Raw genomic sequence first — 18,649 nt, 5'->3', positions numbered from 1 at the left:
AAAAAACCTGAGTTTGGTTTTTAGCTCGATTGCTGGATTTGATCTGCAGCCAATTTTAATGTAAACTATTTTAAAGGTCACATATTCATCATGTTTCTCTAACGCTAACATGCGTCTCTAGTCTGTCTACAAACCCCCCAATCATGACAAAGTCCATCCTCTCCGTCTTCTGCCTGCTCCACTTTTCAGAAAATGTGTGCTCAAACAGGCCGTTTGGAGATGTTCCCTCCATGACATCACAAAGGGCAGTTAGCCCCTCCCCCAGGTGGGTGACACTCCCACAGCTAGGTGTTTGTTCTGCCCTCTGAGTCTGCCTTCTCACCGTAAACAATAGGACATAGAGCGAGAAAGCACAGAGTACACCCGAGCCCTTCCAGAGAGGGGGCGTGGCCAGACACAGCTCATTTACATATTTAAAGCTACAGACACAGAAACAGCCTGTTGTGAGCAGGGCTGAAATAGAGGGGTTTATAGACATGATCAAATACAGGATCAGAGTGGATTTATAACAACACAATTCACACACATGATGAAGAGGAGCTCTGACACTGATTTACACTGAAGAGGAGAATATTTGACCCTTTAAGGATTTTCAGTTTATGTTTTGCAAACACAAACATTCTGCATTCAATCACAGACAAATAAGAAAGTCTATTTGGGTCCTCTGTTCTTTTAAAGATGAAATGAACCTCAGTCCTATGGACACTTTTTAAGTCCCAGCGAGTCGAATGGCATAAAAAAGGCCAACAAGCTCCACAAACTCCCATCATCAGGTCTTTGGTGAGCTGTTGTTAAAGATGGGGAAAAAAGCATGTTATTGTCTAAACACCTAACTATGAACGATACTGCTGGTTCTTATTTGTTTATAGCAGCATGTGACCTCATTCAAACGTTTTTGATTAAAATGTAAGAAACACTGATGAAGGAGCAACACAGGTTACTTTCTCCTTCTGAACTTCAGCTCTGATATTTGAGGCGGTTTGTATGACCTCACCACCTGGCAGGAGAGGACCACATCTCTCTCTCTCTCTCTCTCCCCCCACCTCCCACCTCTCTCTCTCTCTCTCGCCCTCTCTCTCTTTCCAACATCTAAATGTGTGCTGGAGGTTGAATAAAGCTTCTTTCTGCTCTCCTACGCAGGCAGGAGTGAGAGGCCCCTGGAGTCGCTGGCACCGGGAGCTTTGGAGCATCAACGGTACGTTTACGTCTCACTGCTGGAGCCCTGAACGAGGAATATTTGTGAAAAGGGGAGAAAAAAAAAAAAAAGAAACTTAGGAGAAACTTTTGAGTGCTCTTCATCCTCAGGTGTTTGTTTGAAGTAATGTACTGATGGTAGAATAAATGTAAAGCTTTCTCATTATTAGGCTGCTCTTTAGAAAGTGAATCGTAACTCCAAGAGAACTTGAAGGTGATCGCATCCTTGATGAAAAACGTCAGGTCGGATTTTGTGCTCAGTGTGCAGAGGGAGGTTTGAATTTCAGACGTTTTAATGAGCTGGCTTCATCGAGGAGTGAATGGAGTCGTTTGTGTTGTGACATTTCTGCTCTGTGTTGTGTGTTTTTTTTCTACGCTGGATTGCGAACGAGCGATGTCGCTAAAGAGGGTGTGAAAGATCTGGACGTTAAATTAGGACGAAGGAAATTGATTTGACATCCTGGATGTCTTCCCTGAGTGTAGAGAATGAATGAACTCGCATTGCTGAATCATCAAGTCTCACGTGCAAGTCGACTCCTCGCCTGAATTATTCGTGGTATGAAGCTCGATGGCGTGTGACCACTTTAATCAGCAGGTGACTTTCTTCCTCCATCATTTCTCTCTTTTTCTTTCATCTTATATCTTTAAGAAATGTTTGCTTTAAGAGGACAGGACAGCGGAAGAGAGGGAGCTGAATGTTTTGAGGTGACAGTCGGGGATGACACGGGTCCCAGGGTCGGATTCGGACCGACGGCCGCTGCGATGAGGACCACAGCCTCTGTCACGTGTGGCGTTTGACATGAATCTGTTTTAGAGCCCGGAAATGCAAAAGACGAGAGAAAAAAAATGGAGGAGATAGTTAGGAGAGGATTTTTTGTTTTTTAATATAATCTTGTAAATCCAGAGATTTCTATCGTGAGTCATTGAAAGAATCTGAGCTTTGTCGGGAACCACAGATGACACAATATGCATCTGTGCTGACATTTTGCCTTTATTTTATTTTATTTAAAAGTATGATCTCCTTATTTCAGCCTCATACATCTTTAAGGTTCCCCTCATTGAGACACACAGACCCCCAAAAAGAGTCCAATACTTTGCACACACTGAGGCAGTAAGTGGTTCGAGATCACTGTCTTGATGTGAACAAGAGGAATGTTTGATCTTTAGAGTAAGTTGTAAATAATTCTTCATAATTGGACGTTTTTTTAAAGTTGGAGTTAACTTCTTCTAACTACTTCAGATGTTTAAGAGCCAACGGTTGGAGTCAGACCCAGGTACGCTTTGACGAGGTCCTGGAATCACTGCGCATCCAAATATTCACTCCGTTTACGCAGCACGAGAAACTACTTTACAAAAGTTTAAAACGAAAACAGGAGAACGTTTTTAGTGTCTCTTCAAAGTTTGTGATTCGAGTTACGAGTCGTGATTAATCAGACAGAAATGGGACGAAGAAATCTGTGAGAGCAGAAATCTTTGATCGAGCCTTCAGCGTGATATTTGGCACCTTGAGACTTCAACAACTTTAGAAAAGTTTGATATTTAACGTGCACACGTTTCTGAAGCGTGTCTTTGATGCATTAGTGCGCCGAAAAACAAGCGTGAATATGAATGTTTCCACTTTACTGTAGATGGGTGTGTGTGTTTGTTTGTGGATGTTTGTGTGTGTGTGTGTGTGTGTGTGTGTGTGTGTGTGTGTGTGTGTGTGTGTGTGTGGTCAAACACAGGCCTTACAGTAAGTGTTAATACTGACGCAAGCGCACACACTGCTGAGCGTTTTCTCTCCCAGGAGCTTCAGACGTGATCTGTGTGTGTGTGTGTGTGTGTGTGTGTGTGTGTGTTTGTGTGTGTAAGCTATCAATGTCAACTCTGTTCCTCTGCTGAGGGTCTCTGGAGGTATGGAGGAGTGTGTATAGAGGAGTGTGTATGGAGGTGGTGGTGGGTTAAGGGAAAGGGGGGGGGGCTCCTCTGGATGCCAGTTTTGTGTTTACCTTGGCAGGTCTGCTGCCTCCCACCCCACCCACACACACACACACACACACACACACACACACACACCGTCCCTAAAAGCCCCGGTTCTTGTCCGTCGTTGGAACAGACCGAGGCCTTATTGCGCCCTACCTCAGCTGGGAGCAGGAACATACCACAGCGACCGATCAGGGGAGCAGCAGCCGCCCCTCTGACTGAATGAACACACTGTGGAGAGAAAAAAATAACTATGAAGTGGCCACAGTTTAAATGATGCATGTAAAGAGAGACACATTTCTTCTCAATTATCGGAGAGTGAGGAGTTCAGAATTTGGTATTTGCTCGTTTTCTCTGTGTTTATGCGAGCTGGATTGATTGCTAATTTTAATTTTGTTTATTTCTTTCACACAATTATAAAAAAGCAAACCTGTAAAAAGCTTCAATGAAACCAGACAGAAAACATGTATAGAAACATTATTAATGTTTGTCTCTGCAGCCTGAAACCCTCTTTGATAAACTCTGAATATTTAAAGCGAGAAAAGTTATTGAATACTTTTAAAAGTTTGTAACAGGATGACAAAAACAAAAGACGCCATCAGGAAGAATGTGACCAAGTCAGGCGGGATATTTACGCCTCACAGGCAGCGTGTAACCCACAGAGGCGTGATGCTGGGGTCAGGTTGATGCCCTTGATTTGCCTTCAGTGGAAATGTGTCACATGGGAGGCAGCAGGGCGGGACAGCGCTGTGGTCGTGTTTGTCGTGTGTGGCGCTCCTACTGTGTGTCTACAGTGCACGCGGTGGGACTTTAACCCCGGTCCTGGGACGCTAACATGCTGGGGTTACAGATGTAATATAAAAGTACAAATGCGTTGGCACAGGAATGAGTCTTAATACTCTTAATTCTCGTTCGACCCCATGGCGGATTTACCTCCGGGTTGGTCTACAAAAATACGACTGGCGTATTTTACGACACGCAATGTGAAAAGGGATAATTATTGTTGAGGACGAAGAGGTTCACAAAGTTTTTTATCAAAAGGACTCTGATGAAAAGACAGCAAGAGATTTTAATTTAAGAGAGGATGGATGAGCTGCTACTTACACACGATCAGTCAGGACGCCAGGGGTCGCCAAAATCCCCCAAACTAAAAATGTCTTCACTGTTCCTTTAAGTTTGAAAAGAAAATAGAAAAAGTCAAAAGATCCAAAAGTAACAAAAAGAGAGTTGGCAAATTTTCTGAGAGTTTGAGTTGAACAGCGTGGGATTCTCACCGGGCCGAAGTCTCCACATCCATTTTCTTTTTTTTTTTCTTTTTTTTTTGCTTCCGCCCAAACTGGGCCAACGTCCAGTCTCAGACAGATCTTAGACAGAAAGGCAAATATTAGTCCTAACATACTGTATGTCCTGGATCTGAGGAACTCTGAGAATGCTAGCAGACCACACACACACACACACACACACACACACACACACTCATACAGTGAGTCGTTGCCCAGAGCTGTCCTGGTTTCTTCCACTCCATTAAAGTAAAGAAGTGATTGTTTTTTAAGCTGAGTCATTCTTTTGGCTTTTTCACCGGCCTGTCAGCCGTTGATCAGTCACACACTGGGAGCTTCATGTTTATTGGCTGTAAATGTCTCTTTGTGGTTAGCGAGAAGCAGCCGGGTGCGTCCTGCAGCCCGTTCTTGGGCTGGTGAACGCAGCACAATGAAGGTTCAGTTTGGGTACTTAATTGCAACGGTTTTGTTTGTGTGTGTGTGTGTTTGAATTTTCTGCACGTCACAGCCTCGGAAAGTTGAGAAAAAAATAATCAACGTGGTAATGAGAGTGTGACAGATGTGGGTCGGCGATAGGGGAAGCGATATGAAACGATATTCATGGTCAGATTCTTATTTTGACGAGGACTAATTACTCCTGTATAATTGTATAATTACTCCTGTATAATTGTATAATTACTCCTGTATAATTGTGTAATTTCTCCTCTGTGTGAGTTTGTGACTCTGCATTGATAAAGTCAAGATCAACAGAAATGCGAGAAAGACGATAGACGAGCACGTTACACCTGAAAATGTCCTGAGATCGTTTAACTGTTTCATAATGAACGCAAATGTATAAATTCATTTCAACCGACTTTTCAAAAAATAAACATTTGTTGTCTTTTTATGTCTTTATTTAAGAGGACTACAGCCTCTGTACATGGGGACCTTTAGCCGACATTTTCCCATCAGTCGGATTCTTTGAAGTCCAAATAATATCCAAGCAGTCTGACGTGTGATTGTGATGGTCTATCAGATTGTTTTGGTCTTTACTCTTCAATGGTCACTTTGGTTGATCTGTTTATGCTTTCTAATGAAACGTCCTCACACATTAAAACAACCCTGATATGAAGTCATTCTCCTCGTCTTGCACGCTCCATCAAAGCGAACCTGATAGAGTGTGTTCAATAAAAGGACAAGTCCAGATAATGTCAGGAAACCATCCTGAGGTTTTTTATCATCAGAGTCAACATGCTGCTGGAGATGCCGTGGTCTCAATCTCAGCATTACAAAGGTTACTTGCTACCACTGACGATGCTTACGTACTGATGTGTAGGAATCACAAAGTAGTTTTAGCAGAGAGGCAAATTAAGACAACGTTCAAACACCAAACAAACAATCAGACTCCTTAAACCTTAAACTTTGATGTGGAGTTCAGCTTCACATGAAAACATTCAACATCACCTGATTGAAAGTCATCATTCATTGACGCTCCATGCTGGTGAATTGGTAATTTATGTATTTCTGGAAATAGTTAATTGTTGGACCAATCGGCCCAGTAGTATTCCATCAACGTAACTCAACAGAGATCTCGGATTAAAAGGAGGTATGACTCAAACACATAAATTAATGTGGCACAAAAAGAGTCAGAAAACAGCGAATGGGAAAACAGTTCACGGTGGTTTAAGGTAGATTTTAAACAAACCACAAAGAGACAAAGATGCCTTTTGAAAGGACAGTTTGAAAGATGGAAAATTTGCCTCAGTTCATTATTTTACGCACGAGTGTTTAACAAATGGAAAAGCATTTGAGATGAATGAATCACGCTCCTTCTCCGTCTCCGCCTGAAGTTATTTCGGTACTAAAGACATTTCCCGTTCTCACAGACAGAGGGGCTTTCATTCCTCAGTGGGCATGTTTGGCATTTCGACATGATGCTGGAGACTTTTGACGGTTTATTTCCATTTTGACCAGTTTGGGGGTGACGTAACAGCCAAACACACTGACGATCCTGAATCCCGTGGAAAAAACACAGTAGCATTCAGCAGCAAAGGAAATGATCATGAAGCCTCCTACCTGTTTTAACACTCACTTTACTGTTCATGCTGTGTTCACTTCTGGTACAGAGGAGTCTCTTTATATGTTTTTTAGATGATTCAATTTGATGTATATGGTGGCAAAGTAAGCGCCACCAGCCCCCCTGCTAGTCATTTCTGTTTTGTTTCAACATGTTAAACACCAGTGTTGGGGTCTTTGGATATCTTTCAGGTAACGATGACCCCCCTGCTTCTGCTGTGTGTGTCTTTGCCCATCATCTCGGCAACAATATTGTTTGAAAACCATGATGGTAAGTTTTGTTTTGCAATCGTCAAATAGCTGTCAGACCCATAAGAAAGTGAGATGTCCAATGAGAAGTATTCGCCAGTCTTTGTGACGTCTAATGTATTATCAGAATAGCAGAAAAGGAACGCACAATATTTCAGATGCACGACGGCAACAAAACTTAAGAAGAGACGAAAAAGTCAGCACGCTAAATGTCCTTCAGAGTAGGTTGTAAAAAAAAATACTTTAAAGGACATTTAGAGTGATTTTTTCATCTTTCCAATTGTATTATTACAGCCGAATTAAATAGGCCATGGTAGACATTAAATGTCTTATTTTGTCTCAAGTGTAGAGATTGTAGTGTCTGTCATTTGTTTTGGGCTCATTCTCTGAAAGTAATTTCCAAAAACGTAGAATTTCCCCAAGCAGCATCTGAACACTTTAAGACTTTTTCTCTACTAAAATTCACAATTGGTAGAGAAAAAAAATCTTTGTGAATTCAAACAGAAACAAATTAACCCTCACTGGTCTTTACCCTAGACATGGATGGCACGTTGCGAGTCAGTATCCCAATGGAGATGCCTCTCCGTCCTCTGCTTGGCAGCAAGGTAGTGGTACCGTGCTACTTTCAGGACAACACTGTCAACGACCCCGGAGCGCCAACCATTGCCCCCCTCTCCCACCGCATTAAATGGACCTACATCACCAAGGAGAAAGTCACCACCATCCTGGTGGCCTCAGAGGGAAAAGTCCAAGTGGAGACAGAGTATTTGGACAGAGTGACCATGATCAACTACCCACTGGTGTCCACTGATGCCACCTTAGAGATAACAGAGCTCAGGTCCAAAGATTCTGGCACCTACCGCTGTGAGGTGATGCACGGCATTGAGGACAACTACGACACCGTGGACATTCAGGTTCAGGGTATGTACGGGAATGAGTGTCAGTTTATCAGGATGGTCCTGTAAAACTTCAAGCTTTAGTGTAGCCAAAACTTCATCCTGCTTTCCTCAAGCATTATGCCTGTATAGCACCTTCATCTAAGAAACTATCAAGAGGCCTGGAAGAAATCTTGGACATACAGCACTTGTGTTAAAGCACAAGTGCTGTATGAAAAAGACTCGTTATATACTCTATATATTTTATTTTGTTTAAGTTCTTGCTATTTTTGGCCTTGTTAATTGTTTTGCACCAATACAACAAGACAGATTCCTTGTAAGTGTAAATGTACTTGGCAATAAAACCCAAATCTGATTCTGAAAATAGGCCCAAAAACAAAATAGATGTTTCACGGCTTTTCTTTTTTCATAATACTTTCTGTACAGGTATCGTGTTCCATTACCGAGCCATCACCACCCGCTACACGCTGACCTTTGAGAAAGCTAAAGCTGCGTGTATCCAGAACAGCGCCATTATTGCCACTCCAGCCCAGCTCCAGGCTGCTTACGACGATGGATACCACCAGTGTGACGCCGGGTGGCTATCTGATCAGACCGTCAGGTAGTGTCCGTCTAAGTTCAGCATTTCCAGCATTTTAGATGCAGATGTCTGTTTTTGTTGTTGGATGACAAACCACTTAGTAGGGCTGAGCGATATATCAGGTAATTAAGATAAATTGATTTATTTTTAAACTAGAGTACGGAAATGTCCATCGATACAGTTGATCCTCCCATTGCCTGTCCAACTATACCCTGACTAAACCCAAGATATTGTCTACGGTCTTTCAGCTAAAAACATATAGAGATGTTATTTTGGGTCCACACCACCCAGTCCTACCACTTGTGCTCTGCAGAGTCAAGGTCGTCAGTACGAGTTGTAATTGACACCATTTGAACACTGATTCAGCATTCAGAAAGAAAGAAAGCAGCTAAAACCACAGCTCCCCATGTCAGGGCCTTTACTCTCTTACCCAGCCCATCCTGTCCATTAGCAAGTCTTATTCTCTTAAAGGTTTCTACCTGGCAAAATTAAGTAACTCCTTGACACCAAGTGTCACAAGTGAGAATAAATTGATGAATGAATGTTGCCTCATTCAGCGGGAATCTACTTTGGGGAGATGGTCGGACAGTCCAATATGCCTTTTATACACCAATGTGCGACCAGTCAAAGAATTGATGTTGGCATCTTCTGACCAACATCTGTCTTGACCGTTCAAGGTACCCTATCCAGGAGCCCCGGGAGCGTTGCTATGGAGACAAGGAGACGTTTCCTGGTGTGAGAACATATGGCGTGAGAGACGTCAATGAGACCTACGACGTGTACTGTTTTGCCGAGAAGATGTCAGGTATGCTCTTCTGTCAAAGCATAGCATCGCAGATGAACAAGGAAGTTCCTCGACCGCAGGTTGTCATATCCGTAGGTTTTGAACTCCCTCGTCTCTCCTCCCAGGCAGAGTCTTCTACTCCACGTCTGTGGAGAAGTTTACCTTCTATGAAGCTGGAGATCAGTGTGCCAAGCATGATGCACGCCTCGCCACCACCGGAGAACTTTACCTGGCCTGGCAGGCTGGCATGGATGTGTGTAACGCTGGCTGGCTTGGAGACAGGAGTGTACGTTACCCCATCAACATAGCCAGACCTCAATGTGGAGGCGGGCTCCTTGGAGTGAGAACCGTCTACCTGTTCCCCAACCAGACAGGATACCCCTACCCAGACTCCCGCTATGATGCCATCTGCTTCCAAGGTAAATTCCTCATGGACACATTAGGAACTATCTACTCTTACCAGTTTGTGATGTTCAGATTTTTTCTGGACATATCTGTGTGAATCCTCAATTTCATCAAGTAATTTTGTTTGCTCAGCTGGTGATACCGTGCCAGTGAAGACCACCCCTTTCCCAGAAATCATTCCCATGACGCCCACCTCAGGAATTTACCCAGGTGTCATTCCAACTTCTACGGGTGAGGAGAGCAAGGGCGGTGAAGTTGACACCCTGTCCCCACTGCCTGTCCCACCAAGTGTGACCGACACGTTTACCAGAGTGACTCCTGTTGTACCCGAGCCTGGACTTGGACTGACAGACATATATGCTGCCATGGCTCCCACAGGTAAGCTGGTTTTTGAACTTCAGTAAGGAGACTGCATTCGTTCCTTTTGTCCTACTATCTTTAATTTCTTCCTGCTTTCTCATTTCCCAGGTGTGGTGTTCCACTACAGACCCATCACTGGTCGCTACACCCTGTCGTTTTTGGAGGCTGCAAGAGCCTGCCAGAGTATTGGGGCCATCATTGCCAGCCCTCAGCAGCTACAGGCAGCCTACGAGAAAGGCTTGCACCAATGTGATGCCGGCTGGCTCCGTGACCAGACAGTCAGGTGAGTAAGAGGCGTGTGTGTATAACAGAGAAGTGGATATGTTACCCAGAATGTACCAACATCCTCTTTCTTTCGCAGGTATCCCATTGTATCACCCAGAGACAATTGTGCCGGTAATCTTCCCCACCTACCTGGAGTCAGATCCTACGGACTGAGGCCAGCGAGCGAACTTTACGATGTGTTTTGTTACGTGGATCGTCTGCAAGGTGAGGAGCTCAATCATGTTGAAACACAAAAATTCTAGCGACGAACCTATCCACTGATCCAAAGTCCTCTGAATGTTGGTACCTCTGTGATTCTCTTAGGTGAGGTCTTCTTCACCAGTGACTATGACAGCTTCTCCTATGACGAGGCTGTGCAGCATTGTCAGAAACTCAACACCACCCTGGCAAACACTGGGCAGATCTATGCTGCTTGGAACCAAGGCCTGGACAAGTGTCGTCCAGGCTGGTTGATGGATCGCAGCGTGCGCTACCCAATCACAACCCCCAGGTCCCACTGCGGAGGCGGGCAGGTTGGAGTCCACATTATCTACGCCTACCCCAACCAGACAGGATTTCCTGATGAGCACTCACGCTATGACGCCTATTGTTTCAAAGGTAGGAAAGGATTAGGTGAGCGACACCTCTCATAAATAAAACAATGCTCAGTGGCAGAAGATTTTATTTACAAGTAGGGACTCACTGTATGGTAAGACAAAAATGATTTAAAAAACGGTTGAACATATTTGGATCTGAGTAATGAGCTAAAGAAAAGGGCAAAACATGACCAACTCATATTTGAATTTGTCAATCTATTGAACATGTCAAAATAAAATAATACAAACACAAAATAAGAAGAACAGGCAATAAAGAAGGGAAAATCAAAACAAAACCAAACAGGATCCTCAGCACCAAATAAATAAGTCAAACAATATAGTTCATGTTTCAAAGAGATAGGAAGAAGTTAAAAACGTTTCTGGTCAGACCCCCTCTTATTTCCCTTTATTAGAAAAAAAATAACATAAAAAAAATAACATTTAGTTTTATTCTAACATCCATTTCTATAGTGTTCAGTAGCATACCGACAGCTGATTACGTCAAAGTTACTCTATTTCTTAAAAATGTAATCTGGTTCATTTTGTCTTTTCTTTTTTCAGCCGACAGGACTGTTGTACATAAAACAGTTAAAACAGAAACCATGGTGAACGCGACCACAGTGACGGTGGATGTTATCGAAAAGGTCACAGCGGTCACAGTTGATACTTTGGCTCCGACTGGTAATACGCTCATCAAATCTGCTCTCTTAAGTCCTTGCTATGACTTTGGATCTTGTAGTCCAATATCATTATAAAAATATACGGTATAGTCAGTGTATTGCCAAATCTCACTTCTGTATTTTTTTTTTGTTTGTTTCAGTTGAAGCGACGGTGCATTACAATGAGACTGAAACTGTTGTAAATATTACTGGAATAGAGGATTTTATCAACGAGACGACCATCATAAATCACCAAGCTGTTCCCACTGGTAAGTGACAACTGACTGTATGAAGTTTAGTTACTTTACCAATTTATCAATACGCTAAACGTAATATCTACATGTGCTGAACAGGATGATACATACATGTCATTGTTATTCACTTGGATTCTTAATATTACCACCAGTGAAAACAATTTTGCCTCCAAGCCATGTTGATGGATCCGGCTCGGGTTCAGCTGATCATTCAGCCAGTGGGCAGACCTCAGGAGAGTCCAGCACTTTCAGTGCCAGTGGAGACGGGTCTGGGTCTGGGTCTGGATCTGGATCAGGATCAGGACAGAACGTCATCTTCAGTGGACAGACAGAAATCTTCTCCGGAGAGCCGTCTGCTTCTGGAGGTCCACAGGAGGCCGAAGGAGGAAGTTCTGTCCTCTTCACATCTGGAGAACATGGTAGTGCCTCCGGATCTGGGGAGACGCTGGACGGAAGGCATTCTGGCTTTGGTGTTTCTGGATCAGGTTTCATGAGTGGAAGTGGAAGTGGAAGTGGAAGTGGAGACATCTTTAGTAGCAGCGGAGACACGATGATCCTCATGGTGGATGGGAGGATGGTGGAGGTGCCAAGAACTCGGCAAAAGACCATTGAGCAAGAGTTAGGTCAGGGAGGCATTGAGTCCAGCGGGAGCTTCTTGGAATCAAGCATGTCAGGGTCGGGAGATATGTCTGGAACTGGCTCTGGTGGATTTTCTGGCATCTCATTTATAGACCACAGTGCCGTTGATCTCACCGTTCAGACATCTGGTGAGCAGGAGGTGTCTGGATATCAACCCTTCCACAGCGGCTTCCCAAGCGGTTTTCCATCTGGGGTCTCAAGCAGCGGCTCAGCCTCTGGGGACTTTGTCCAGCGCCGAGGTGACGTCATCTACATTACAGACATCGATTTGATGGAAGTGACTGTACGCCCGCAGGTTAGCCACCCTGAGCAGGAGCGCAGGGGGGAGGTGGAGGTAAGCGGGGAAGGAAGCGGGTCAGGGATCCATCATGAATCCAGTGGCACTTTGGACCGAAGACTGCATCAGTCAGGAAGTGGTGACCAGACGACCGACACCGAACACATCCCCACTGTTGGTCAATCTGGACATGGCCAGGAGCGTCAGGAAGAGCTTCCTCAACCAACAGATTACGTGACTCCCGACTCGGCCTACACCAGCCCAACCACAACTCCATCAGTGTCATTAGCAACCCCTTCTGTCGTTGAGCAGCCCAAAGTGGTGGAAGGTATTTAATTCACTGATCGTATCACCAGACTAAAACTCCCATAGTTGCATGCTCGACATGTTTTAAATAAACAGATTTGTCCACCAGAGTGTCTTGATTAATATTCTTGTGAGTCAGTCTGGAACCACACGATCCCTCAAAATGTGAAAAGTACCGTCTCTTTCTCTCTGCTCTCAAGTCTCTGCAGACCCCTGTGAACCAAACCCCTGCAGATCAGGAACCTGCACTGTGCAGGGAGACGTTGCTGTGTGCCAGTGTCCCACTGGTTTCACTGGCGAAGACTGCTCCACACGTGAGTCAACCAGAATACAAAACACTGAAATGTCATAATTTGTGTATTTTCTTGCGTTTTCAGAGATTACCTGAATGTGATTTGTTTCTTTCCTCTTGTAGGTGTGCAGGGCTGTGCCGAGGGCTGGTTGGAGTTTATGGGCAGCTGTTACCTCCACTTTTCAGTGAGAGACACCTGGTCTGAGGCTGAGCAGCGCTGTCAGGAGCTTAACGCCCACCTGGTTAGCGTTGGCTCTCAGGAGGAGCAGCAGTTTGTGAATTGTGAGTATCTGTGTGTGTGTGTGTGTGTGTGTGTGTGTGTGTGTGTGTGTGTGTGTGTGTGTGTGTGTGTCAGTGTGCTTTCTTTTTAAAGCCTGTTAATGCTTTCAAGCCATAAATGCTAATGCTCGTCAAATTTTGATGATTTAAAACTTGCCTGTTTGTGGGTGGGTAACCAGAGAGGAGCATCAAGTTGGTGGGAAAGTCGGGGGAGGTTTACACAGTGGAGACTTACTGTTATGGTTCTAATACAAAGAATGCAGTAATCCTAAAGAAAAGATATTATGAAAGAATTCAAAAACATGGGATAAAAACATGGGATGCAGAGGCATGATTGTCTTAAGTTAAGCATATAATAAAATTATTTTAGAGCAGAGCTGAGATATAAATTTTTCTTGCCTTTTTGTTAAATATATGTTCTGAAATGTTTGCATGTGTATATGTATGTGTTGAATGTTTTTGTGATTGTTTTAGTAATGTTTAAGTCTAATGTTTAAAAAAAATAGAAAAGGGGGCAGTGCACGCGTATTGAGGCTCAGTCCTCGCGCGGGCGGCCCGGGTTCGCGTCCGGTCTGTGGCCCATTTTCCGCATGTCTCTCCCCACTCTCTCTCCCCCTTTCCGACTCTGTCCACTTTCCTCCCTCTATCAATAAAGGCATAAAGGCCAAAAATAAATCTTTAAAAAAAACAAAAAAAATAGAAAAGAGTTGTGTGGGAGAACTTGCTTCCCAAAGTATTTTCCTTGAGCCTTGCAGGAGGCACAAAGCTCGCATACACGTCTCACGCTTAAATCTGTTCTAATTTATACACAGCCAACGGTCATGACTACCAGTGGATTGGGCTCAACGACAAAGATGTGCAGAATGAGTTCCGCTGGACAGACGGCAGTCCTTTGGTGAGTTTGTTTGGAGACGTCCAGAAAGCTCCTAAAGGCGTGTGACACAGTCCAAGAGATGATCACACCTCTCCTCTTGTTCTGCTTCCTCCCTGAATTATAATGTAGAGCTCACTAGCTGAGCTCTCGGCTCTCTCTGGCAAGAGCTTAGGTCCTCAACAAAGACACATTATAAAACACAAAGACGTCTTTTGTCCAATTTTTTTATTTTCAATGACCTCGCAATGTGACAAAGGTACTATGTGAGGTTTTTTTTTCTTTTAAAGAAATTAAAATATACCCTTTTTATGTTCTTGTATTTTCATATCCAGGGTTTTATTTGTCTCAGAAGAAGTTGCCATATAATTAAACATGTTTTAATTTTCTCAGACCTTTGAGAACTGGAGGCCCAACCAGCCAGACAATTACTTCGACTCCGGGGAGGACTGCGTGGTGATGATCTGGCACGAAGGTGGACAGTGGAATGACGTGCCCTGCAACTACCACCTTCCCTTCACCTGCAAGAGTGGTCCAGGTGAGCTTGAATGAATCCAGAACAAAAATGGAGTCCCGGACATCTCCAAGACCTTTCGGACTGAACCGTAACACGACGACAATAATCGAGATTGTTGTTTTAATTTCTTCTGTTTCAGTGATGTGCAGAGCGCCTCCTGAGGTGGAGCATGGACATCTGCTGGGCAGCAGCAGCCGAGAGCGCTACGCTGTCAACTCTATAGTCCGCTACCAGTGTGACGCAGGCTACACACAGCGACACCTGCCTGTCATACGATGTATGCCGGATGGACAGTGGGAGGAGCCCCAAGTGGAGTGCACAGAAGGTAAGCTTCGATGAAAATGCTTAAATACCGATTTACTTTAAAAAAAAAAAAAGAAGAAAACTTTTAAAACTGTAAACAAACTCCGTTCCTCCTAGAGGCAAAGATTAGTGTGTATTTATTCTCTCCTTTCACAAGTTCTCTGTGATGGTCACAAATGAACATTCAGGCCTCTGGATCTGTTTTAGAAAGTGCTTGTTTTACCTCGTTTTTAGATCGATTAATACTTTTCGGGTTCACATTCAGGAAGTTGCCGTTTTTTTCTTCTTCTCACTACAGTAGACACAAACGTAAAGGTCCGTCACTCCAAACATAACTATACAAGTCATGCACTGCAGCCATGCATCACGCTATAGACGCCATGACTCGTTGAGTTGTGTTTAACATTCGAGTCGGCTTGGGCTACTACTTGCTTCAGCTTCTTACTAGAAATGAATCTTGCTCGATCGGACACCAAATGTGTGATCTTAATTTAAAAATCATTTTCAGATTCCTTCAAGCTGAGAAACAGCAGTTTTCACGTCACAGGAAAAGCGGCTGCCGTTTGACGTGATCATTTAAGCCACAGTCACTTCAGTTTAATCCACGAGGCTTTTAAGCAACACATTGTGTATGATTTCATCAGTATGCTTACCTTTTCTTCGCCAGCCGGTGCCAACAGCAACAGGCTACACAAAAGATCCCTCAGGAGGAGAAGTAAAGGTGTCAGCAGCCAACAGGAACAGAGGAAGCAGCACTGAGCGGGAATGAAAGGACACACTGCAGAGAGCCACAAAGGACCCCTCTTAAAAAGAGGCATGGACACCAATGCAAATGCCCTACCAAAAAGATAATATTCCTCCCCATGTATATACACACACACTCACACACACTCATACACACACACACACACACTTTAAAGCACATTTAGACAGTGGTAGAGTAATTAACAGAAATTGTGTTTCTTTGAGTGTCACTCTAAATCTTCTAGAGATGATTTTCTATATATTTATACTCTCTTATTTATAGCTGTGACCCCGTATTTGGAAGACTTACCTGAAGGCACACACTTTTTTTTTTTTTTTTTTCTGCAATTAGCTGCCAGCACTGCATACAAAGTAATGTAGACGAAGCTGTAAAATGGGGACATAGTGAGCTTTAGAGTGACGCCTAAAGTCCAAGAAACAGCCCAAAGGGGGTCTGTGTTCATTCATGACTTTTTTTTTTTTTTTTTTTTTTTAAAGCTGGCAGCGCTCATGTCCATAATTTAGGAGTTCTTCTCACCGACGCTTGATGTTATAAGGGTATGAAAGTCAGCTCAACACACTTCCCTCCGTAGTGACTGTTAGATCTGTTTTAAATCTGCTTTATAGTTTGATTTATTTATTTGAACATAAAAACACCGGCATCAGCAGCGTCTTTAGTCGTACCTGTGAAAAGAAGGGTCGGATTAGTTCCCTCTCTGGTGTTTTTGTTGACGCCATAAGTCCCGTGGCTTCTTGGTTTGATTCGTCACTGAGGGAGAAGTTCTGACGCTCTCTGAGCTCATGAACTGTTTTGGATTTATTTTTGGAAATGGGCGCAGCAGAGTGCAGGACAAAAAAAAACAAAAAGGCATCAATGAAAACAGGCCCTGAAAGTGTTTTGAAATGCAGCTGGATTCTTTGAAATAAAACACATCTTTATATAGAACTTTTTTTTTGTCTAGGGTTTTTGTCTAGATGTATGATTCTTAGTTCTTTAAAAAATATATATATGTTATTTGGTTTTAGACTAAATGTGTCCTTCAGACTGTTTGAACAACTTTTTTTTTTTTTGCATAATAGACAGTGATTCTCAAACTTGTTTGTTGTGATCCCCATAAAATACAGCAGTGACTACCTGTCACCCCTGATATCCACAATATGTTTACTTCATTTTGATTTAAAAAAAAAAAAAAAAAATCAGGAAGACATTGAAAATCGAAATTTGAGAAACAGATTATCCGTTCACAGATTAAAGTCTGTGACACCGGTGCTTCAACATAATTACAGAATCTGATCAGATGACATAACTGTGCTCTTCTATGTGATCATGATAAAAACAAACAAACAAACAAACATTGAGATTTACTTTGTAACCAACCTGGATCTAAAACAGTCAGCACTCAGGCACTTTTGGGAGCATTCAGTAACTTCTGTGCTAATCATCTTGAATCCAGTGCACCTTATAAAAACACAAACGAGGACAGTGCAGAAGACCAACGCATTGAGAAGTCTGTCGCAAAATCTGTGCAGGTTGCGTTTCTTTAGAGCAAATCAGTGAACTCTGAGAATTGTGCGAAAATGTTGCTTTTATAAGATTTAGATTTACTGAATGGATTAGTTTCTCACTGTAAATATTTTCTCTACAATTCTCTGAACAGCAGGATCTGTCCAAACCTTTAGCAGAGCAGGCAGTCGTTTGATTTATCATCAACCTTGTTTGTTGATTTCTTAGTCTTAATAACTGGTGAGGTGCAGTCCTGCGATGTTTATCGAGCGGGTGTGAGCGCAGGCTGAACTTTAGAAGGTCTCTGGCTGTTCCTCGCGTGACAGGGTCAAACAAACGGACGTCTTGAAACTCGTGAAGTGAAACGACTTTAAGGGGAAAGAAACTGTGACGGCAGTAGAAATTTATATAAATGTTGAGAAAGAGGGCGGCAGAGGAGATTATAAAATGTTGACCATGACCTTTTAAAGGTCAAGATTTGCTTCAGTGCAGAGCGGATACTTGTGCGCACGCACGAGTCGTGCAGCCGAAAACACGAATCAGTGAACGAACACCAGAAAATGTTTGAGTGAGTCTGGCAACGCTGCGAGGTGAAACACGCGGCGTGCACAAAGATTTGCACATTTTGTACAAGTAAAAGGAGTAAATAAAGACACGTTGGGATGCTGTGGGTGTGTCAAAGAGTTCTTTAAAGTCTATCTCACATCAGGATACGCTCAACATCTGAGGGATTATGTTTCTAATGAGCAGCAGAAGCAGCAGTGGCAGCACTCGTCTGTTTCACTGTGTGTGAGCCTGCGACTCTGCAGACAGCAAACCAAAACATGTGCAACGTTTCACACGTCTGCTGTGACCATGATGTGAGCATACAGTGTTCTGAGCTGTGCCAAATAAAACTTGGAATCATCTGCCTCTTGTTCTGTTATTGCCCTTTTAGAGCAGGGGTGGCCAACCCTGGTCCTCGAGGGCCACCGTCCTGCATGTTTTAGATATGCAGGATCATCATCAAGCTCTGCAGAAGCCTGATAACGATCCTGATCATTTGAATCAGGTGTGTTGGAAGAGGGAGACGTCTAAAACATGCAGGATAGTGGCCCTCGAGGACCAGGGTTGGCTACCTCTGCTTTAGAGTAACGCTGACGTTTAAAAGCAGCTTCACAGGTGAAAACGGGTTTTTCCTGCAGTTTTTTTGGAAACATCGTTTTTAACCCAGAGCTGTTAAATGTGAGGCGAACGCTGTGAGGTGAACGCTGTGAGGTGAACGCCGTGAGGCGAACGCCGTGAGGCGAACAGAACGGGCTTTTAGTTTGTTTTTACCTTCCTGTGGAACTGAGCCGTGAACAAACACACAGTAAATAGCCCGTTCATCAACCTGTACA

General features: G+C 43.5%; 1 protein-coding gene across 2 annotated transcripts; it reads left to right on the top strand.

Annotated features, from left to right (window-relative positions):
- Nucleotides 1-1,132: 1,132 nt before the first annotated feature.
- On the top strand, nucleotides 1,133-16,475 carry acanb (aggrecan b). 2 transcript variants are annotated; one of them, XM_079345395.1, is made up of 19 exons: nucleotides 1,133-1,195; nucleotides 6,684-6,762; nucleotides 7,278-7,661; nucleotides 8,063-8,237; nucleotides 8,894-9,021; nucleotides 9,126-9,419; nucleotides 9,538-9,783; nucleotides 9,874-10,048; nucleotides 10,127-10,254; nucleotides 10,354-10,647; nucleotides 11,187-11,306; nucleotides 11,446-11,553; nucleotides 11,691-12,782; nucleotides 12,961-13,074; nucleotides 13,176-13,334; nucleotides 14,144-14,226; nucleotides 14,596-14,740; nucleotides 14,859-15,044; nucleotides 15,690-16,475. In XM_079345395.1, exons 2-19 carry the CDS (start codon nucleotides 6,690-6,692, stop codon nucleotides 15,779-15,781), a joined length of 3,996 nt encoding a protein of 1,331 aa, XP_079201521.1. In that variant the 5' UTR covers nucleotides 1,133-1,195; nucleotides 6,684-6,689; the 3' UTR covers nucleotides 15,782-16,475. The 2 variants fall into 2 exon arrangements, with proteins under 2 accessions (XP_079201521.1, XP_079201522.1); XM_079345396.1 differs by lacking the exon at nucleotides 1,133-1,195 and adding an exon at nucleotides 1,252-1,318.
- Nucleotides 16,476-18,649: the final 2,174 nt, after the last annotated feature.

This window comes from Symphodus melops (genome assembly GCF_947650265.1).
Source record: "Symphodus melops genome assembly, chromosome: 6".
Lineage (NCBI taxonomy): Eukaryota > Metazoa > Chordata > Actinopteri > Labriformes > Labridae > Symphodus > Symphodus melops.
The sequence above is the reverse complement of the archived record's forward strand: the minus strand, read 5'-3'. Positions and strand labels throughout refer to the sequence as shown.